The sequence below is a fragment of the Podarcis bocagei genome, assembly GCF_964188305.1.
Source record: "Podarcis bocagei genome assembly, chromosome: 7".
NCBI lineage: Eukaryota > Metazoa > Chordata > Lepidosauria > Squamata > Lacertidae > Podarcis > Podarcis bocagei.
In genome coordinates this window covers 13,137,235-13,157,695 of record NC_138132.1, presented here as the reverse complement: position 1 = coordinate 13,157,695, position 20,461 = coordinate 13,137,235, and the positions used below count along the sequence as shown (strand labels likewise).

At 42.7% G+C, this 20,461-nt stretch overlaps 1 protein-coding gene across 2 annotated transcripts in view; it reads left to right on the top strand.

Moving 5' to 3' along the window:
- Window positions 1-20,461, top strand: part of LOC308590533 (phospholipase A2 inhibitor gamma subunit B-like) — a 41,848-nt gene that overhangs the window by 1,628 nt on the left and 19,759 nt on the right. Inside the window, exon 1 of one of the 2 annotated variants that reach the window (XM_081200669.1) lies at window positions 2,455-2,666. The exons of the other annotated variant lie outside the window; for it this stretch is intronic. Coding sequence (XP_081056795.1) covers window positions 2,615-2,666 — 52 coding nt within the window. The 5' untranslated portion in view covers window positions 2,455-2,614. Of the gene's footprint in view, window positions 1-2,454; window positions 2,667-20,461 lie in introns of those variants that run through there. 2 annotated transcript variants of the gene reach the window in all.

Sequence of the window (20,461 nt, the reverse complement as noted above, 5' to 3'; positions counted from 1 at the left end):
CCATGGCATCCAGGCACCAATCCAGAGTTTGTGTTATGGAGTTTCTAGAGTTGGGTATCTTCAACATATGGAAGACACTTCACTCCAGAACTCCAAATCACTGTTCCCAACACCTTCATATTGATGTTCAATAGCCACTGCATACCCTCCAGCATTCCTCAGATGAAAATAGGGACATTTCTCACTCCCCACAACTGACACTCCCACCATTTTTGTCCCCCCATGCCCACATACAGCATCTTCTGTCAGAAGAATGGCAAGTTCCACAACCACTTCACGAGCAGGACACAGCACGTACAGCCTCCACTGACCAGAGAAAACCTCATAATCCCAATTTCATTTCATTTCATGCTTTGGTACATTTACAAAAAGAAAAGCATGCATTAATAAATAACTTTTAGAAGGTGGCAACATTAGACAAAAACATATATATATATACACACACACACACACACAGTGGTACCTCGGGTTACATATGCTTCAGGTTACATACACTTCAGGTTACAGACACTGCTAACCCAGAAATATTACCTCGGTTTAAGAACTTTGCTTCAGGATGAGAACAGAAACCGCGCAGCGGCGGCGGCGCAGCAGCAGAATGCTCCATTAGCTAAAGTGATGCTTCAGGTTAAGAACAGTTTCAGGTTAAGAACGGACCTCTGGAACGAATTAAGTACATAACCAGAGATACCACTAGGGGTGTGTGTGTGTGTGTGTGTGTGTGTGTGTGTGTGTGTGTGTAAAAATTGGGGGGGGGGATCTAGACTCCTTTCACTCCCCCCCCCATGCCGCCCAGGGAGGCTTTGTCCTCTGCTTGCCCCTCAGATCCAATGCATTATGTGGGGAAAAGCCTCAGTTGTAGTAGCCTCTCCTCCTTTACCTTTGTCATCTCTGCATATAATAATAATAATAATAATAATAATAATAATAATAATAATATACCCCACCCATTTGGCTGGGTTAGCCCAGCCACTCTGGGTGGCTTCCAGCAGAATATTAAAACACAATTCTAAGGCTTTCACCGTCCATTCTTCCTTTCAGGGTATTCTCACATCTTAGCATAAAGACCCCTTGCCACTGTCGCTGCATATATAAATACAGCTGCATATATAAATAGAGTTTGTAATTTGGCTGACCAATATCCCTGGCCAGAAAGATTCTGGACTCTTGGAAAAGTCATGCCCCAAAAGACGTTGGCCTCCCTACAGGTCTACCACATGTGACAGAATGACCCCTTGCAATTCTTACATTTCCAACATTTATTTGGTACATTCTTATACATTCAAGCTAAGTTCTTTAGAGTTAAATAACATCAGTACATCATCGTATAATAATTCCCTCTTATAATATGAAGAAGATGGTGAAGGAAGAGGACATGAGCCCAAAGTCACTCTCCCCACCCTCTCCATTGTGATTACCAACATCTGGGAGTCCCATTCTTCTTAGAAGAAACAATGTGAAGAGCCTAAGCTTACAGTAGATTATATAGCAACATTATAAATTACACAAATATATACATAATACTAACATTGCACCGAGAAACCTCTCCACAGATATCTGTGATGCTGCCACTCCCCCCCCCCCCCCCCGCATTCCCCAAACGCCAAAGTCCACATCATTCACACTGTCTTTGACTTTCATCACAAGTGAAGCAAAAGCAAATGACGTGGAGTTGAGCTTGTGTATATCCAGCCCCAGTAAAAGACAGTCCCTTAAATACGCTAGCTCCTCTGGACACTTACCTGCAATCCCCCCCACCTGCTCTTAAATGTAACCAACTTATTTTAAAGAGCAAGTGGACCAATTCTTTAGCCCCCAAATAAGTGCATTTAATGGGACAGAAGAAATCTAGATTGTGAGTCACTGTGCATTTTATTACTGTACAACAAAGGAAACTGGATAGACACTGACACTCGTCTCCCCTTACCAAAAATAAATAAATTTGTGATTCTGACTATCAGAGAAATCTGGCAAAATTGCCTGGACTTCTGGAAATCTAATCCAATTTCACTGCTGAGCTTTGAATTCTGGTGTCACCTGATGGGGCTTCACTTCCTGGGTGGTGAAATTGAGGGTGCCACAGGTTAAAGGGGGGACATGTCCTTGGAGCCCTGGGAAGGGGGAAGAGATTGGTTTACTCCAAATGCAACTGCATTTAATGGGAGTGAGGGGATCCGGGTCACTGTGCATTTTATTACTGTAACAAAAAGGAAACTGTTGACAGACATTTGTCCCCCTTTCGAAAAAGTTCATGCTGTCCGGGAAACCGCCTTGGCTTCCAGAAACATAATCCAATTTCAGTGCTGTAACCTGATGGGACTCATTTCCCCACATCCAGGATGGTGAAACTTACGCTGGCACAGATTAGGAGGGACGTGTCCTTGGAGTTCTTGGAAGGGGGAAGAGATTTAATTGCTTTTCAACACTGTGCTTTATATTATGGTATAGCACAATTAGAATTCTGGCAATTTGTTGCACTGCCCTGAATCCATTGTTCCTGGGTGCTGGCAAAGTGCTCCTTGCAATCCTCTATAAATTCCTCCAACTAAGCCTCAGTTCCTTGCTCAGCCCAGTGCTGTTCTCGAACTACTTCTTGGCTCTTCAGCTCTCAAGAATGATGAAGACACTCCTGATCTCCTGCCTCCTCTTGACCCTTCTGAATCCAGGTGAGCAGAACCACAGCTGCTGGGCAGTTCATTGTGTTTCCAGGCAGGAATTAAGGGGGGGGGCGTCAGCCATTAAAGCAGGAGAAGAAAGGAACAAGGACTTGTGCTTCCTTTGAAAGGGAGAGGAATAAAGCATATGGTCAAGCTACAAGGGATCTTCAATCAGGATGGTTTGTTCCCAATATTTGTTTTTATTTAACCAAATACATACTGAGAGGTGCAGCATAGCTGTCAATTTACAGATTTGAAAATAAGGGACCAGCAGCCTTAAAAATAAGGCACCATCAGCCAAAATAACGGACCTGCAGCCTCACCTGTTCCAGGCACTCCAGTCTTCCTGTCCTCCTGCAGTCTGGTCAAACTCATGCTGGTAGCTTCGAGAACACTGTCCAACCAACTTTGTAACCAGAGGTTCAACTGAATAGAATCTGAATCACATGCACCACAAGGCCTATGCAGCCTCAGCTTAAGATGGCTCCCCGGCCTGGCTTTGCACTGCAAAGTTTGCAGCAGCACGTGCAACAAAATGGCGTCCAGCATTCAAAACCCTCCTCAGCTTGCATTAACTAGCCAAACACAAGGCATGCAAGCTCCACCCCCCAGTCGTTCTTAGACTTCTTATTGGGTGAGCAACACAGCCAAGCAATGCAGCTGGAGCCTCCCTCCTCCCTGGCTGGCAGGGAGGGAGGGAGAGGAGCTGCTTCCTTTGAAATTTAAGGGACATCATTTAAGGGACATTTAAGGGACATCTATCAATAAGGAACAGCACTGGAATAAGGGACAGTCCCTACTGCACTTGACAGCTATGGTGCAGTATCCCCAAGTCCATTGGGGGAGCAATGGGGGCAGTTGCCCACTCTTGGATCAACCAGAATCCTAGGTTTCATCTACAACAAAGAGTATGTTTCTTGAACTTTTTTCCTGTCGGCTTCCCTCATCGTCCACTCAAATTCTGCCCTTTCCTCCTAAAAATTTGTTCTCAATAATATTTATTTTACCAAATGCATACAGAGGTGTGGCATCCCCAAGTGCATTGGGGGAGCAAAAGAGGCAGTAGTTCACTCTTCAATAAACCAGAATCCTAGCTTATATTTAAAGCAGTGGTGTCCAAACTTTTTTCAAAGCGGGCCAGATTTGATGAAGAGAAAAGCCATGGGGGCTGACCAAAGGGCGAACCAAAGTTGTTAACCTTTTATTTCGGAGCGGAATTATTCTGCCCCACCCCATGCAATCTTTTAGTTTGCTGGTGTTACACACTACCCCAATCTCTGAGAGGAGTCAGGTTCCAGCGGTACCAGATGTGCTTACAAGAGTCTGTCATGTTTGCTGGTGCTGATGGGAGTTGTAGTACAACAACCTCGGGAGGGGTAAAGGTTTCCCCACACCTTCTCTACTGGTCCTCTCCCTCAGCCTGCAGGAGCCATCTTGCACAATCATTCTCTGGTCTATACAAGGCCCACCCCTATTCACAGAGATTAAGATCTACTGAAGGAATATATATATGAAGCATTATGTAGATGAACAATGGTCCATCTAGTCTAGCCTCTTGTTCTTGCCATGGGTCCTATGGGAAGCCTGTTAGAAAGATCTGAGTGCAACAGCTCCCTTTCTACAGTTCCCAGTAACAAGTATTCAGACAAATAGTGCCTCCAATGTTGCAGGAAAAAAATATATCAATAGAGGATGCTAAACATGAATTTATCCAGTCCACTTTTGAAGCTATCAAAGTCGGTAGCCTTTGCTGCCTCTCGTAAGATGGCGTTTGTAGCAGAAAGTGTTGTGTTCATGTACCTTGACGCAGACCTATTCCTCCTACACAGTTACTAAAGTTTTCTAAACCCATTTTCCCCCTGTCTGCAGTGGCATCTCTGACATGTGAGTCTTGTTTCAATGAAGGAAAAGATTGCATAAATGCCACCATTGAGGAGTGTGACGACTCCAGTGACCACTCCTGCTTCTCTGCTCGTGGAGTTGGCAAACTGTGTAAGTGAGAAGAACTTTCAACCTCTTTGATCACCAAAACATAAACCCCCTGACTCACTTTCGAAGGCCATATCTTAGCCACAAGCCACGAAACATGACTTTTCAGTATACCTGAAGGAGCGTCTCCACCCCCATCAGTCTGCCCGGACGCTGAGGTCCAGCGCCGAGGGCCTTCTGGCGGTTCCCTCACTGCGAGAAGCAAAGCTACAGGGAACCAGGCAGAGGGCCTTCTCGGTAGTGGCGCCCGCCCTGTGGAACGCCCTTCCAGCAGATGTCAAAGCGATAAACAACTATCTGACATTCAGGAGACATCTTAAGGCAGCCCTGTTCAGGGAAGTTTTTAACGTGTGACATTTTACTGTATTTTTGGTTTTTATGGAAGCCGCCCAGAGTGGCTGGGGAGGCCCAGCCAGATGGGCGGGGTATAAATAATAAATTATTATTATTATTATTATTATTTTCATAAAGTAGTGTTCTAAGTTCTGCATTGTCTGTAGGAGCAGGGAAGAAATTCAAGTCAGTTCATATTTAAAGGTGTGTTTACTCAATTGGCAGAGCAAAACAAAGACATCCTTCAAAATCTGCCCTTCTCCCACTTTTGCAATTCAGTTGTCCGGCCATGTAATCAATAGACAAATGCACATACTACGGTAAAGTGTGCATATAAGAAGCTACAACAAAATCAAGCAACAGTCACCTAATTCATAAGAAGAGCTAAAAATAAAGGTAGAAAAGATGTATATCAGTAACAGCAACAAAACAAGCAAAACAATACCCCAACCCAAGTGTCCGTTCAGCAGCCTCTGCTTTTTTAGTTGGAGTCAGTCTATCAGGTTCCCATCTCCCAGGCCAAGTGAAAAATAACCTGCAAGGTAGAGAGCTAGTCCGCCAGGATTCACAGCCAATATGGTCAACAAATATCCCACACACACCCCGCCCCAATGGGGGAAACCATAACTGCTTAAATCAGTATGACCCTGCAGATAGGGCCTAAGAGTGAAAATAACATTCACACTAAATGTTGATGGGGGTGAGAGTTGGAAACTGATATGAAAATGTGGAGAAATGAACTTAAAATCAGAAACCAAGAGAAACTGACACTGACATATTGCCCTTTCCTAATTGCCTGTGGTAAATGCTCCCTTTATTAGCTCCAGCTTCGACTCTCATTGGTCCAGTTACAGGGTGGATTTATTTGAATCAAATCAATTTCAATCATGATTTAAATCACTAGTCATTAAGACTTGATTTAATTATTATTTGTTTACAGAAAGACTCATTCTTGCTGGTATAATCTTAATATTTACGAGATGAAGGTTCCGTTTTTGGAATAATAAATTTTCAGAGTAGTTTTTACAATTATATCAAAAATTACTGATTTGGTTATACTATTAGAAATACATTCACAGATAATTATGAAATTTTTGTGAGGTTTAATAAATGTTCAAGAATCACAAAACAGAGAAACCAGTAGGAGAACACTTCAATCTCCCAGGACATTCTATACAAGATCTCAAAGTAGCTGTTTTACTACAAAGGAATTTCAGAAATAGACTGGAAAGAGAAGCTGCTGAATTACAACTCATTACCAAACTTAAAACCATGGAAAGACCTGGGCTGAACAAAGACATTGGAATCTTATCTCACTATACATGACTAAACCATTTCTCACCTTCTCACCCCCTGCCTTTTCCTGTAAGACCTATTACAGTCGTTAAGAGTTGTCAACAGGCTCTCTCAGCTATCTGCCTATCTCCCATTCCCACCACCCTTCTGAGTAACACCCCTCCCCACCTTCTCACTATATAGAAGGATCTGGCAACTTCTGTTTCAGTGTATCTGAAGAAGTGTGCATGCACACGAAAGCTCATACCAAGAACTAACTTAGTTGGTCTTTAAGGTGCTACTGGAAGGAATTTTTTTTATTTTGACTATGGCAGACCAACATGGCTACCTATCTACTATTTGGACTATAATGTAACTTAAATAGAAAACTATCTTTAGAAAGATTTTTCCACCAACAGCATTTTTTTATTAAAAAAAACATTTTAAATTTTAAAAGTCCAATTTAAATTTTAAAAATTCTGATTTAAATTTAAAAATCTGATTATTTTGATTTTTAAAAAAATAATAATTGATTTTAATCCACCCTGTCCAGTTACCTGGGCAGCCACAAAACTTATTTCATTTATGAATCCCTTCCCATGAAGCCTCCTGAACTGGTCCCATTCAATAAGGAGAAGGGTGGTAGAAACCTCTGGACAGCCAAAGGTTCTCCATTCCTGACTCACATACAACAAATAGATATAACTGGATAAATCTCTTTCTGCTCCAAGCAGGGCCTGCTCAAGACAATTGGATACCTGAGGCAAACCATAAAATGTTCCCCACCCTGCAGACCCAGAAGAAAGGGTGACTGAAGATTAGGCCTGGGCGATTTATTGATATTTCGCCCCAGGACCGGTAGGAGGGGCAGACCGTGATGACAGCTTCACTCAGCAGTAAATCGGTGGGGAAAACTCTGCCTATCCCGAGTCCCTCTGCCTCCAGCACCCAGCACACTGAGGAAAAAAGAAAACAAGCTGCAGCCTGGAACTGGAGGCAGAGGGACTCAGGACGGGTGGCAGTTTCATTAAAGATATATCGCTGAGTGAAATCACCATCATGGTCTGTCTCTGGTACCGGCAGTGGGAGAAACAAGCTACATGATGAGGCTTATAAAGGTTATTCCTCCCTCCCTTTTTAAACTGCTTGGGTTAAGAGCACACCACTACCCTCGCCTCAGCCAAGCAATTTTGCAGAAACCCCAAATCACCAATGGCTCACATGAGCCAATAGTGGGTCGGGGACTCAGTTAAACTGCTCCCCCTCCCCAGCTGCAAGTGCCTGGGTGGAGTGCAGGCTCTTGGCTGCCACCTGGCTGCCTTTTTCAGCACAGGAGGAAAGACGGAGCCCACTCTGCCAGTCGAAGGCAGCCAAGCAGTGCAGGCAGCCCTGCAAGGGATAGGTAGGGTGGCTTTGCAACCTGAGCTTTGCAAATGACCACCCCACAAGGAAAGAGGCAGTGTTCCTGCACGGGCACCAGCAAGGCAGACGGAGCCTCCGAGGTGGTATTTGCTAAAATGCATAGAGCTCAAGATAAGGTATATTGGAAATGTTGGAAATGTAAGGAGAGGGAAGGGAACTTCTTCCATATGTGGTGGATGTGTCCTAAGATTAAAGCTTACTGGGGTGTGATATATAATGAACTGAAAAAGATTTTCAATAATAATTTCAGTAAAAAAACTAGAGGCTTTTTTATTAGGGATAATAGGTGAAGAAATTCCCCAAAAGACATAAATATATTTATATGCTACCACGGCAGAAAGGATATATTAGCCCAGAAATGGAAGCAGCAGGAACTTCCAACGTTGGAAGAATGCCAGACAAAGATGATTGAATACGCCGAGCTGCCGAGACTGACTGGGGGAATACAAACCCAGCAAGACAAAGTGTTTGAAAAGGACTGGAGTAAATTTGTACAATATATGAATGAACATTACAAACATTTTAAAACATTTACAGGATTGATTTAAAATATTTTGTTAGGTTATGATTTAATATCTGTTTATAAATATTAGAAGTAAGTCTTTTAAGCATGGAGGGAAAGTAAATAGAGTGATTTAGAAATGAGAAGATAAAAGTGATTGCATATGGAAGTCAGGGCGGGGTACGGAAGTCAATGCTCAATTTGAGCAAACATATATGTGATGAGGACATTTTATTTGGTTGTTATAAAAGAAAAAAGAAATTTTATTAAACATTACATTAAAAAAGAAAAAGGAAGGAGCTACAAGATCCCTGCAACAAACAACAGGGACATGGGGTGGCTCAAATGGGGTAGAGGAACTGACGAGGAGGTGGCAGATCTTGCCTCCAAGGATCACATCACAGCTTCAAAGGCAGGAGCATTAGGCGATGCTTTTCTTGGTGGTCAGATCACCTGCCCCTCTGGATGCTGCCACATAAGGTGGATCCTTATTTCCTTTTCTAATTCTTTCTTTTATAGCACTTTTGGGGTCAACAATGGTTCTCAAGTCCTGCATCAATACAGAGTTGTGTGATGCAGACTATTCCAGTGTCTCCATAACCTCATCAATATACTTGCGCAGCAAGCTCTCCTGCTGCAAAACAGATATGTGCAACAGCGGACCTCCTGAAAGTAAGTATCATCATCAGGAAAGCTGGTCTCACAAAACTCAAGTAATGAGAGAGGTCAAAGAAAGACAAACAAGTATTTGGCAGTATCCTGATGTCAGGGACTGGCTAGACAAGGAGGAGTGGTGGCAGCCAGACACTCCAGGAGGTGCCTGAGGGTGACACTAGGAAAGAATATTTCAAACCTGATTCAGAATGGTGGGAAAGGGCGGAACCACTGACGGAGGGAATGAGCAGGGAAGCATTGGAGCCATAGTATGGGGGTGGCGGGAACTAATAGAACAAAACCCAAAATCTCAATAAGAAGATTACCTGAACAACATGTAGCATCTATTAGCAAGAAATACAAGGGAGCATCACAGTTTTACCTTAGTCCTAGAAACACCCCTCCCATAATGTTCCCCACAGTTCCTCTCCTGCAGCAGCTTCTGGTATTTACATCCTATGCTTTCCTCCAAAAAGCTTGAGCCTCCGCTCACCATGTTAACCTCAAAATATACAGTGAAATAGGTTAAGCTGAGAGATGGTTCCTGGCCCCAGACCACTCACCAAGTGTCATGGCTACAGTGGAATTTGAACCCTGGTTTCCTAGATTCTAGTCCAACCCGCTAACCACTACAACTCACTGCCTCATTGGTTTCCCAGAGTTCTAGCCCCCAAACCTAGAGTGACCCATTTTCTTTGTTGCATTTGCATTTGTAGAGATATTTTGAGTGGGACAGGCATCTGTCCTTCTTGTATGGGAGGGAACTTATTTCTTTTAGGTTTCCATTCATGGAATTAATATCTTCAGGTTAAAGCAAATGCTAAGAAAAATGTATTAGATGCAATGGGCTCCAGTGCCACCTAATTACTAAGCTATAGAGGAGCACTATCTACACAAAGGGGAGAAGAACCAGGTGGTGCAAAGAATAAAAAGTTTAAAAAATTGCCCTGAAGGAAGTGTGGCCCTCATTGAAACAATTAATACGAAGGTTCCATCTTTAAGCCCCGGCTAGGCTCCTTGCGTACACCAGCTGATGACGCAGGCCTGTATCACCATCCTGTTCAAACTAGAGACAGAAGCTAGAGTTGGGATTTGAACCAAGAACCCCAAAGCTGGAAGCTGTGCTGAGCTGAGCTGGAGCCTGGCTAAGTGAGCTACCATGAATTGCATACTGAGACCCTCAGGTGAAGAGGAAGATAGGAATAACACCACACCAGTCCTGGTGTTCCTTGGTTTGGTATTCATTAGTTTGTTCACAGGCTGCAATAATGGATGTTTTTAGCTTGATCCAGTGTACATCGATCTTATCAGGGAATTCTGAAAGCAGACTCCTTAAGAGTCATTTGGAAGCAATCCCACTTAATGGGATCTTGAAGGACTTGAGTGTTCATTTTGTGCCTTGGTTTCCTTCCTTGAAGCCGGCGTTAAGGTATAATTTGATAGCAATCGTGGAGTGTATTAGTCAGTGATCTGTCAAGCAGTTGTCGCTACTCGTCATAGCTCCGGTAAGGAGCACATCATGGCGATCTTTAGCACAGACGATGACGTAGTCTAAGAGGTGCCAGTGGTTTGATCAAGGATGCCACCATGAAGTTTAAAATTAATTTTTCTGTCAAAAGAGTGTGTTGGTAATAACAAGGTTGTGCGCTGCATATATTGTCAAAATTAAGATTCTGTTCTGTGGCTGTTTTCAATTCCTTCTTTTCCAATAGTCCCAGGCCACAGATCGAAATCTCGCCCAACCCCTGCATTAAAATCACCCAGGAGGATGAGTTTATTTTCCTTATAGTTTCTGAGAGTAAAATTTTTCTTTAATGCCTTCATCAGCATCCAGTGTTGGTGCATAAGTGCTTATAATGGAAGCCTGTTGGTTTTTGGTGGGCTTTATTTAGGAGGTTGAGAGTCACTCATTATTACTGTTAGAGACTTCTGACAGGAGCTTCACAAGATCATTTTTGATAGCTAAGCCTACCCCATGTATCAGATGTTCTTGTTACAGAAGAAAGTGTAGCCTCCTTTTCCTTCTACTCAACTGCCTTGTTCCTTGAGTCAGAACGACTGACTCTGTATCCACTGCCCATGTGCTGGTTCATGACTAAGGACTTCCACATTTCACGATCCTGCCCCATTACCATTTGCCAATCGCCATGGGACTTTTTGGGTTTCGGATGGGTTTTTGGAAGACGCCTGTGTGTGAATTTGTTTTAAGTGTGTAGATCAGTGCATGCTGACCAAGGCACAATCTTCGCAGTAGGGCTCTGTTCCGATGGCATGAGTAGTCACAATGAACCGGTAAATTCCTATCTGCTGCAGCCTTCATCTGTCTTCACAGCTGTTCTAACATACCACTTGTAATCATCAGCCTGTTCTGCCATTGAGGACTTTTGGGGATCATTCTTTCTCTAGCTCCTTCCCTTTGACCTTACTGCCTTGGGTGACCCTGCTAGGAGTACGAGATTCCCGACGGCTTCGCTCACTCAAGTCATAGGAACATGCAAACCAACTCACCACAACAAAGTGATGATCCAGTGAGTGAGAAAGCAGTATGATACCTCTGGATTGGACAGCCCTTCTACAAACATCCGCAACATGGGCTCCTGCCTTCGCCACAGAACAGGGCTTTCTAAAAGGATCTTTGCATTATTTAACAACATAGCATAGTAAAAGAAAGACTGCAGATACAACAAAACCCAAAACCATGTATCAATAACAAGATTAATTGAACAGCATGCAACATCCATGAGGAAAAATTATAAGGGAGCTTCACAGTTATACCTTAGTCCTAGAAACATTCCTTACGTGATGCTACTCACAGTCCCTCTCCTGCAGCAGCTTCTGATACTTACATCCCTACTCTTTCCTCCAAAGAGCCCTCATGCTCTCCATTTTAGCCTCAAACACCCGTGTGAAATAAGTCTGGTCTCCTCCCACCCTTGTTTCTGATGTAGATGTTCACATTCCCGTGTACCTGATGTAGACCTTCACTCACCCCTCCTTCCTTGGTGGGAGGAGGCACCACTTTGTAGTTCTCCTTAGCATTCCCAACACCCTTGTGTAAGTTTTTATTGTAAACACTATAACAACACTAGGACAAAGAATTGTGGGAGTGGTAGATTTTTAAGGGTGTTGAGAGTTAATTGGAAAACTCCTATTCCCTTCACAGAGCTATGGATCAGCAAAAAAATAGCTCTTATTAGCTGGCATTTTTTCTTAGGTGAAATCATGATTTTACCAAAACTAGGCACATGTTTTCCAGAAGTGATTTTTTAAGGATAAAACTACTAACAGCTTTCTTTCTCTTTCCCGCTCTCAGGAAGAGGGCCATTTTGTAGAATTTTATCATCGTTTGTGTGCATCTGTGGCTGCCATTTTGTCTCTCAGAATGTTCCCCAATGCTGCTCAGTGCTAAGCCCAATTGCTTAAAGTGGTATCCCTGTGCTTGAAATGTATGCTGTGAATGTGGCCCGAGTCAGAAATCTCTTGCACCATGCCTTAATGTAGCCCTGGATGAATGGAGCATGGCTGAAGCACTGCACTTGGAGAAGTGCTGGAAGGTGGTAGGCATCGCTCTTTGAAGGAGGAGTACAATTCCCACCCCTCATATACAGTACATTGTGGTTTGCATCTGCAAAAGAAATACATTGACTAACTGCAATGTTGGTGTGGTGTGGTGTGGTGATTGTTTTCCAGTGCCTGAGCATGAGACGAGGGAGCCCAATGGGCTGAAGTGCCCGAGTTGCTTCTCCACCTTGTCAGACGATTGCGAGGGCTTGAAGACTGTCAGCTGCAGAAATGAGGAGGATCAATGCTTCTACATTGGGGGTCGCATGAAGTTTGGTGAGTCTTGTATGGTGGAGTGCAGCTAGGGCCCCATCTGTACTATGCATTTAAAGCAGTATCATGCCACTTTGAGCAGTCATGGCTTCCCCTAAAAGACGCTAGGATACCTTGTTTATTAATGGTGCTGAAATTTATTAGGAGACCCACGTTGCCCTCACAGAGTGTGTGGGATGGGCAAGAGCCCAAGGAGGAGGGATGTGTGCGCAGGGAGGTGGGAGGAGGAGGAGAATACAGGGAAGGGCTAGTGATTTCTGGGGTTCTTGCCTAGAACCCTGCGCCAGTTTATTCCATTTTTTCCCCAGCAACACCTTAAAAACCCATTCAGATAGGCACATTCTCTATTCCCTTTTGCTGTTCATTCCAATGAGTTTAAAATGTTTTAATGGTTTTAACTGCTAATATAGATATTTCTTGTAAACCCCTAGCAGTTTTTACTGCAAACAAGCGGTATATAGATTTTGTTAAATAAAAATACATCTTAAAATTTGCACTTTAAATTGGAGGGGGGCAGGATGGAGACCCACAGGCCCAGGGGCCAAAGGCATTCCTCTTGGACTCTTTCTCTCTAGCCCTTTGGATCCTACTTAGCCACACCTCCTTTCCCTAGGCCACACCCCTCACAAGCCCCACTTCATAGCCTACCTGTATGCTTTGGCCTGGCTGGATTGTTGCCCCTGAACTCTTGGTTACCTGGAGGGAGTACACAAAGGGGGGTTTGAATGTATGTGTAAAATAGCCTGCTGTGTAAAGGTTAATTTTACATATGTTTCCATTGGCCTGTGGACCTCCCAGAAGGTCACCCAGACTGGAAAACAGCTCTTGGGCTGAAATAGGTTGCCCACCCTTCTGTTTGAGGGAGAGGGTTTTAGATTCCAAAAATGTGTGTGTGGTTTTTTCCCCAACAGGAGGAAGCACCCTGATGGGCGCTGTCCGAGGCTGTGCAACAAGTAGTACGTGTGAATACAATCAGGGGTTGCTGGAGACTGATCTTGAATCATCGGGATTTAAGATCACTCAATTAGAGTGCACTGAAGCAATGGACGAGGATGCCACAGAAGACACCACTGCACAGCTTAGTGGTTGAAGAAGGGATGGTCTCATCCTGAGGACTCCCAGGCTTTCTTTCTAGAAGTCTAGAAGCTGCTCCTCAAAGACAGGCTGTATTTGACTTTCATGTGAAAATGAAATCATTGAATCATGTCGAAAATAAATATATATGGTTAATAATGTGTGTTGTGTTATTTTACCAAATGCAACATTTGTTGGGGAAAATAATACAGTGGTACCTCGGGTTAAGTACTTAATTCATTCTGGGGTCCGTACTTAACCTGAAACTGTTCTTAACCTGAAGCACCACTTTAGCTAATGGGGCCTCCCGCTGCTGCCGCGCTACCGCCACGCGATTTCTTTTCTCATCCTGAAGCAATGTTATTAACCGGAGGTACTATTTCTGGGTTAGCAGAGTCTGTAACCTGAAGCATATGTAACGTGAAGCATATGTAACCCGAGGTAACACTGTATATCCCATTTCACCACTAGAGGTAAAATGGGGAGTGCCACAGCAGATGTGCTGCGCAACCCCCACCAAAGCTAATACTTCAGTAATTTCTTTAAGAATCAATCAATGAGTACAGCATATTCTCTTCTGCAAAACCATGTAAATATTCTAAGGTATTTACTTTAAAGTTTGTTGTGGCCTGTCCCTCTTGTACAAATTCAGATACTTCTTCAAGGGTCGTTTTGAAATGCCTGAGGGAGATTAATCAATCACAGTCCTATACTGGGAGACATTTCAGTCATGTAACAGCTCAGACTGAATGTTGAGGCAGACAATTCGGTCTCACAGTTAAAGAGAGCTAGCTAGTTTTGCGTCCATTTTTTAGGGGGACTCGGGTTTCTTCTGGTTCCACAAAAGTTTGAGTTAACTCTTTCTTAGTAAAAACACAATTTTCACAGAGTGTCAGGCCTAATGAATACAACAGCTCATTTCCTGTGGGTTTTACTCCATGAAATCAGTTGCCAAGACGAAAGATTAACAAACACCTCACATCTGCCTAAGTCTCCTCTCCAGGGCTTTTTCCATGACTGAGACTGTGTGCAGCTGATCTCTCCTCTGCCCTTTTCATGCCCCTCAGATGATTTTATTTTGGGGGGGAGGGGGAGAAGGGAAGTAGCCTGTTGCAGGAGGAGGAGGGTGCCCACCACACACAAGCACAACATGATGGTATGACATCACATCATGCCATCACCTGCTGCCCTTCATGTAGAGAAGCGTATTGATGCTCGGAAAAGTTGTATTTATTAGATATTATCCTCCCTTCCTCATGTTTGTAAGTTCAGCAGAGTGGATCCCCTTGATGCTTAAAAAGTCTTTCCTCCCCCCCCCCCCCTTGCTTGAAATTCTTGCTTGAAAAAGGTAAAAATAACATATACTCATTCAGAATACTTGTTGAAGAGTAACAGATACAGCAGCTTTGTCCAGAGGGGCTTAAAATGGTGATCCAGTTACAAAGACATACTTTGGTCAAGCTTATGATGGAGTCTAAGCTTTGGAGCTCAGACAAGCACATGGTTCTACATTGCTGGAAGAATGATGATGAGAGAGCAAAAAGGAAGAGGAAGTGCCCACACCCTCAACAAACGGGGCACAGTGGGAGTGTCTTTCAGAGTTCCTTCTAGCGCCAACTCTCTGTTTCCATGGGGACAAGTAAGCAGGGGCATGATGACAGAAGAGGAAGCAGAGGGAGGAAGAGGCCTCAAATAAAATAAAAATATAAATGCTAGTCTTCACACAATATAGGCAAACATTTTCTGATGTCCCCCTTGTGATCCCAAACAGAAGAATGGCTCTTTACTTGAGCCGTGAGTCTTCTGCCTCCTTATCTCAGCAACTCATAAATCTTGAAGCCTGCTTGGCTCATCTTCCAGGCTAATTAGCCTGCCGGACTACAAAGACTCTTCCGCGGCAGCAGAAAAGCCTTGCTTTCGCTTTCCCCCTCATACCTCACAGTCTTTCGCAGTCTTACTCTCCTGTAAGTGCCGTGAATCTGGGCCCATAACCTGTTGTTGGGATACTGCCAGGGAGACAAAGGCCATCATGCCTCCACATCGATTCTGGATGATCCATCAATGTCCCGTAGAACAGTATCAGTCAATTAGGGACGCAAGCCTCAGAAACAGCTGTCCACATTCCAAGGAGTGGTGCAAGCCCTTTGCAGAGTTCGCACAACGAAAGATGCACTCAGGAGAGCATATTTACAACTTTATTCAGTGTTGGTCAGAACAAAGCTAAACATGACTGCCTTCCTGCGTGTCCGGGCACAGAGAGAAGAACAACAGCTATATACAAAAACAGAAACTTCATGTGAGCCAGAAGTGCGCAGGCTGTGACACAAGAACCTGCTCCCTTTTTAAGGTGGAACGGAAATATCCTAACAGTACTACCTCCCCCCCCATCTCCTAGGCCCTGTGGAGGGGCATGCAGTGGCTGCATTTGGCCCCCAGGTCAGCGATTCCCCACTCCTGGTATAGATCACTCAAGGCCTCCATAGTTTCCCAATTTTCTCTCTCCTTTGGCTTCCCTTACTCAGCCAAATGAACAGCTTGGTGATTTTAGAAAGAAATTGTGAATCATTTCCCAGAAAGCCTTAATCTTCGGGCACGTCCACCAAAGGTGAAAAAACGTACCTTCAGTTTCTTTACATTTCCAACACTTATTATCAGGCAAATGATAGATTTTTGCAAGCTTGACTGGGGTCATGTACCACCTATAAATCATTTTCATAATATTCTCTCTTAAGGCATTACATGCCTTAAATTTTATACCGGTGGTCCACAACTGTTCCCAGTCAGCAAACATAATGTTATGACCAATGTCTTGTGCCCACTTAATCATGACTGATTTAACTGTTTCATCTTGTGTATTCCATTTCAGCAACAAGTTGTACATTCTTGACAGATTCTTAGTATTGGGTTCTAACAATTCTGTTTCTAATTTTGATTTCTCCACCTGGAAGCCAATTTTCCTGTCCAGTTTGTAAACCTCCATTATTTGGTAATAATGGAGCCAATCTCGTACTTTAAACTTCAATTTCTCATAACTCTGTAATTTCAGTTTATCTCCCTCTTGTTCCAAAATTTCCCAATATTTTGGCCATTTGGCCTCCATATTGAGCTTTTTCACGGCTTTTGCCTCGATTGGCGACAACCACCTTGGGGTTTTATTTTCCAGCAAATCCTTGTATCTAATCCAAACATTATATAATGCTTTCCTGACAATATGATTTTTAAAAGCTTTATGAGCTTTAACCTTGTCATACCATATATATGCATGCCATCCGAATACATTATTAAAACCTTCCAAGTCCAAAATATCTGTATTCTCCAGAAGTAGCCAATCTTTCATCCAGCAGAAAGCTGCTGATTCATAGTACAGTTTTAAGTCTGGCAGGGCAAACCCCCCTCTTTCCTTTGCATCAGTTAAAATTTTAAATTTTATTCTGGGTTTTTTGCCCTGCCAGACAAACTTCGAGATATCTTTCTGCCACCTCTTGAAGCAATCCATCTTGTCCACAATTTGCAATGTTTGGAATACGAACAACATTCTCGGCAATACATTCATCTTAATAACAGCGATTCGGCCTAACAAGGAAAGCTTCAAATTTGACCATATTTCTAGATCTTTTTTTTACCTCTGCCCAACATTTCTCATAATTGTCTTTAAATAAATTCACATTCTTAGATGTCATATTAATCCCCAAGTATTTCACCTTCTTAACCACAATTAATCCTGTTTCATTCTGGAACCTCTCCCTTTCAGTAACTGTTAAATTTTTCTCCAATACCTTGGTTTTTTGTTTATTCAACTTAAATCCTGCAACTTGACCAAATTCTTGAATTAATTCTAAAACCCTTTTTGTACTAGTTTCTGGCTCTTGTAAAGTAAGTACCAAGTCATCTGTGAAGGCCCTCAATTTGTACTGTTTAGCTCCGACCTGTACCCCTTTAACCAGCTGGTCTCTCCTAATCATATTTAGCAAAACCTCCAGGACTGATATAAAAAGTAATGGGGAAATTGGGCACCCCTGTCGTGCCCCTTTTTCTATTTTAAATTCTTCCGTTATCACATTATTTACGATTAATTTAGCCTTTTGTTCTGAATATATTGCACCCATACCATTCTCAAATCCTTGGCCTACCCCCATCCCATGTAGATTCTTCTTCATAAAACTCCAAGAGATATTGTCAAAGGCTTTCTCCGCATCCACAAATAACAGTACTGCTTTAGTGTTTATGTTCACTTCTAATAATTCCAAAATGTCTATTATATTCCTCACGTTATCTGACAAATGTCTTCTTGGGAGAAAGCCCGCTTGGTCCTTATGAATCTCTTCCACCAATACTTTTTTCAATCTTTTTGCCAAAATGTCTGCAAAAATTTTGTAATCCACATTGAGTAATGATATAGGGCGGTAGTTCTTAAGCTGAGTCTTTTCAGTCTCTGTTTTCGGTATGAGTGTAATAGAAGCTTCTTTCCACGGTTCTGGTGCTTTTTTCCCCTCTAAAATTTCATTGCAGACTTCCTTCAGAGGTTGTAATAACCACTCCTTCAAGGCTTTGTAATATCTGGAAGTCAGCCCATCTGGTCCTGGAGATTTGCCCATTTGCATATTTTGAATGGCACCTTCTATCTCTTGTTCAGTTATTTTCTGATTCAGATCTATTTTACTTTGATGAGAAATTTTTTGTAATCCATATTTCTTTAGAAACTCATCTATGTCCCCTTCTTTCTGCGGCCCTTGCGAGTATAGTTTTTTAAAATAACTCTGGAAGCAGTTTCTAATCTCATTTGGCTTATAAATGTTCTTTCCTTCAACCTCTAAGCTTGTAACCGTATTTAATTTTTGCCTTTTCTTCAATTGCCAAGCCAGGAGTTTACCACATTTATCTGCAGATTCAAATGTCCTTTGTCTCATTTGTTTAATCTTCCATTCTATTTCTTGATTCATCAATTCCATATATTGTGTATGATATAACTTGATTTCTCTCAAAATCTCTTGGGACTTTGGTTTAGATCTTAGCTTCTTTTCTCCTTCTTTTATCTTTTCCAAAATCTTATCTGTAGTGGTTGGGAGTTACTCGTGCGTAATCCTGCCCCGTTTGAGCATTGGATTGCCTGGTTAAACCCTCCGGACTGCACAGCCCATCTCAGCGTGGCTGCCCTTAGTCACTCGTAGAATCTGTCTGTGGGCGTTTCTTAAAGCGCTGCCAACATAAGAGCTGTTTGACGCCCAAGCGTCTCTGCCTCTCACTGCGCGGTAGTCTCCTGCGCAGGGTGGGCGTGGGCAGCGGGGTGCCTGGGCTCTCCTCACTAACTTCCAACGAAGAATCCTGGAGCCCCTGCACCTCCCTGTCCCGTTGCTCTCCTGGATCCCTGGTGTTACACTTATTCCCTTCCCCTTCTTCCCAGCTGAGTCTCCCCCTAGCGCTGGGACCTTCTCCTGCAGAATCAGAGACCCTCTCCTTCTCCCATGCCTCTGATGTCAGTTCCCTGACATTATCCTTTTTCTCATTTTGGCTTCTCTTCTTTATTGTATTTTGTTGTATCAAAAATCCTTGCATAACAGCTTTACTTGCGTCCCAGATTACTCTTTTTTTAACATCTGTCTTCAAATTTATTTCAAAATAGTCTCTCAAAGTTTTTGGGGCCTTTTTGTAAACCTCTTCGTCTCTAAATAAGGTGTCATTCATCCTCCATCTGAAGGAACCAACTGTTGTTAACTTCATCTCCATCTTTACAGCATTATGGTCGGAGCACGTTTTTGGGCAGATTTCCACTCTCTTTATCTTTGGTGCCATCCCACTAGTAACCCATATTTGGTCAATTCTAGTCCATGTCATCATAGCTTCAGAAAAGAAAGTTCCCTCTCTCAAGAGAGGGTTCTTTGCTCTCCAAATATCAATCAAGTCCATGTTTTCAGTCATTTCAAAGAAAGTCTTTGGTAGTCTTCCATCTTTAGAGACTACAAGTCTCTGTGCTTTGTCCATATTTGTAGATACTACTCCGTTCATGTCCCCCATCAAAATTAAGTTGTAATCCAAATAATCCAGTAAGGTCTCATGCAACTTCTTAAAGAATTCAGATTTCCCCTCATTTGGTGCATAAATTCCCACAATCAGAAATTTTTCTCCTTGTACTTGAATTTCAATTGCCAAAAATCTTCCTTCTTCATCTTTAAACATCAATTTCGATACTAATTTTTCTTTTGCATAAATCACAACTCCTCTTTTCTTGACTTTATCAGATGACATAAATTCTTGTCCTAATTTTTTATTAATAAGTAATTTTCTGTGTAAACTCATCACATGTGTTTCTTGTAAACAAATCAAGTCCAATTGTTCTTTTTTCAATATATGAAACACTTTTTCCCTCTTTCGCGGAAGGTTCAAACCGTTACAATTCCAGCTTAGAAGTTGCAGAGCCATCTTGCCATTATTTACTTTCCCCTCCTACTGCTCCGAGTAGTTGTTTGCCGTCCGTCGGTGGTTTCAGTCCAAATGATAAATTTAGAATGTCTGTCATTTCCTTTACTGCTGGGGTTGGTTCCGCTTCAACCACTTCTTTCAGAAGATCTTCTCCATTGTCTCGTAGAAATTGATCCTTGTCACTCACTGATTTTATTCTTGTTTTCCTTCCCTTGTATTTAAAAGATAGGCCTTGAGGAAATTACCACCTGAAGGGTATTCTGTTCTTTCTCAGTAGGTCAACCAGGTATTTGTAGTAAGTTCT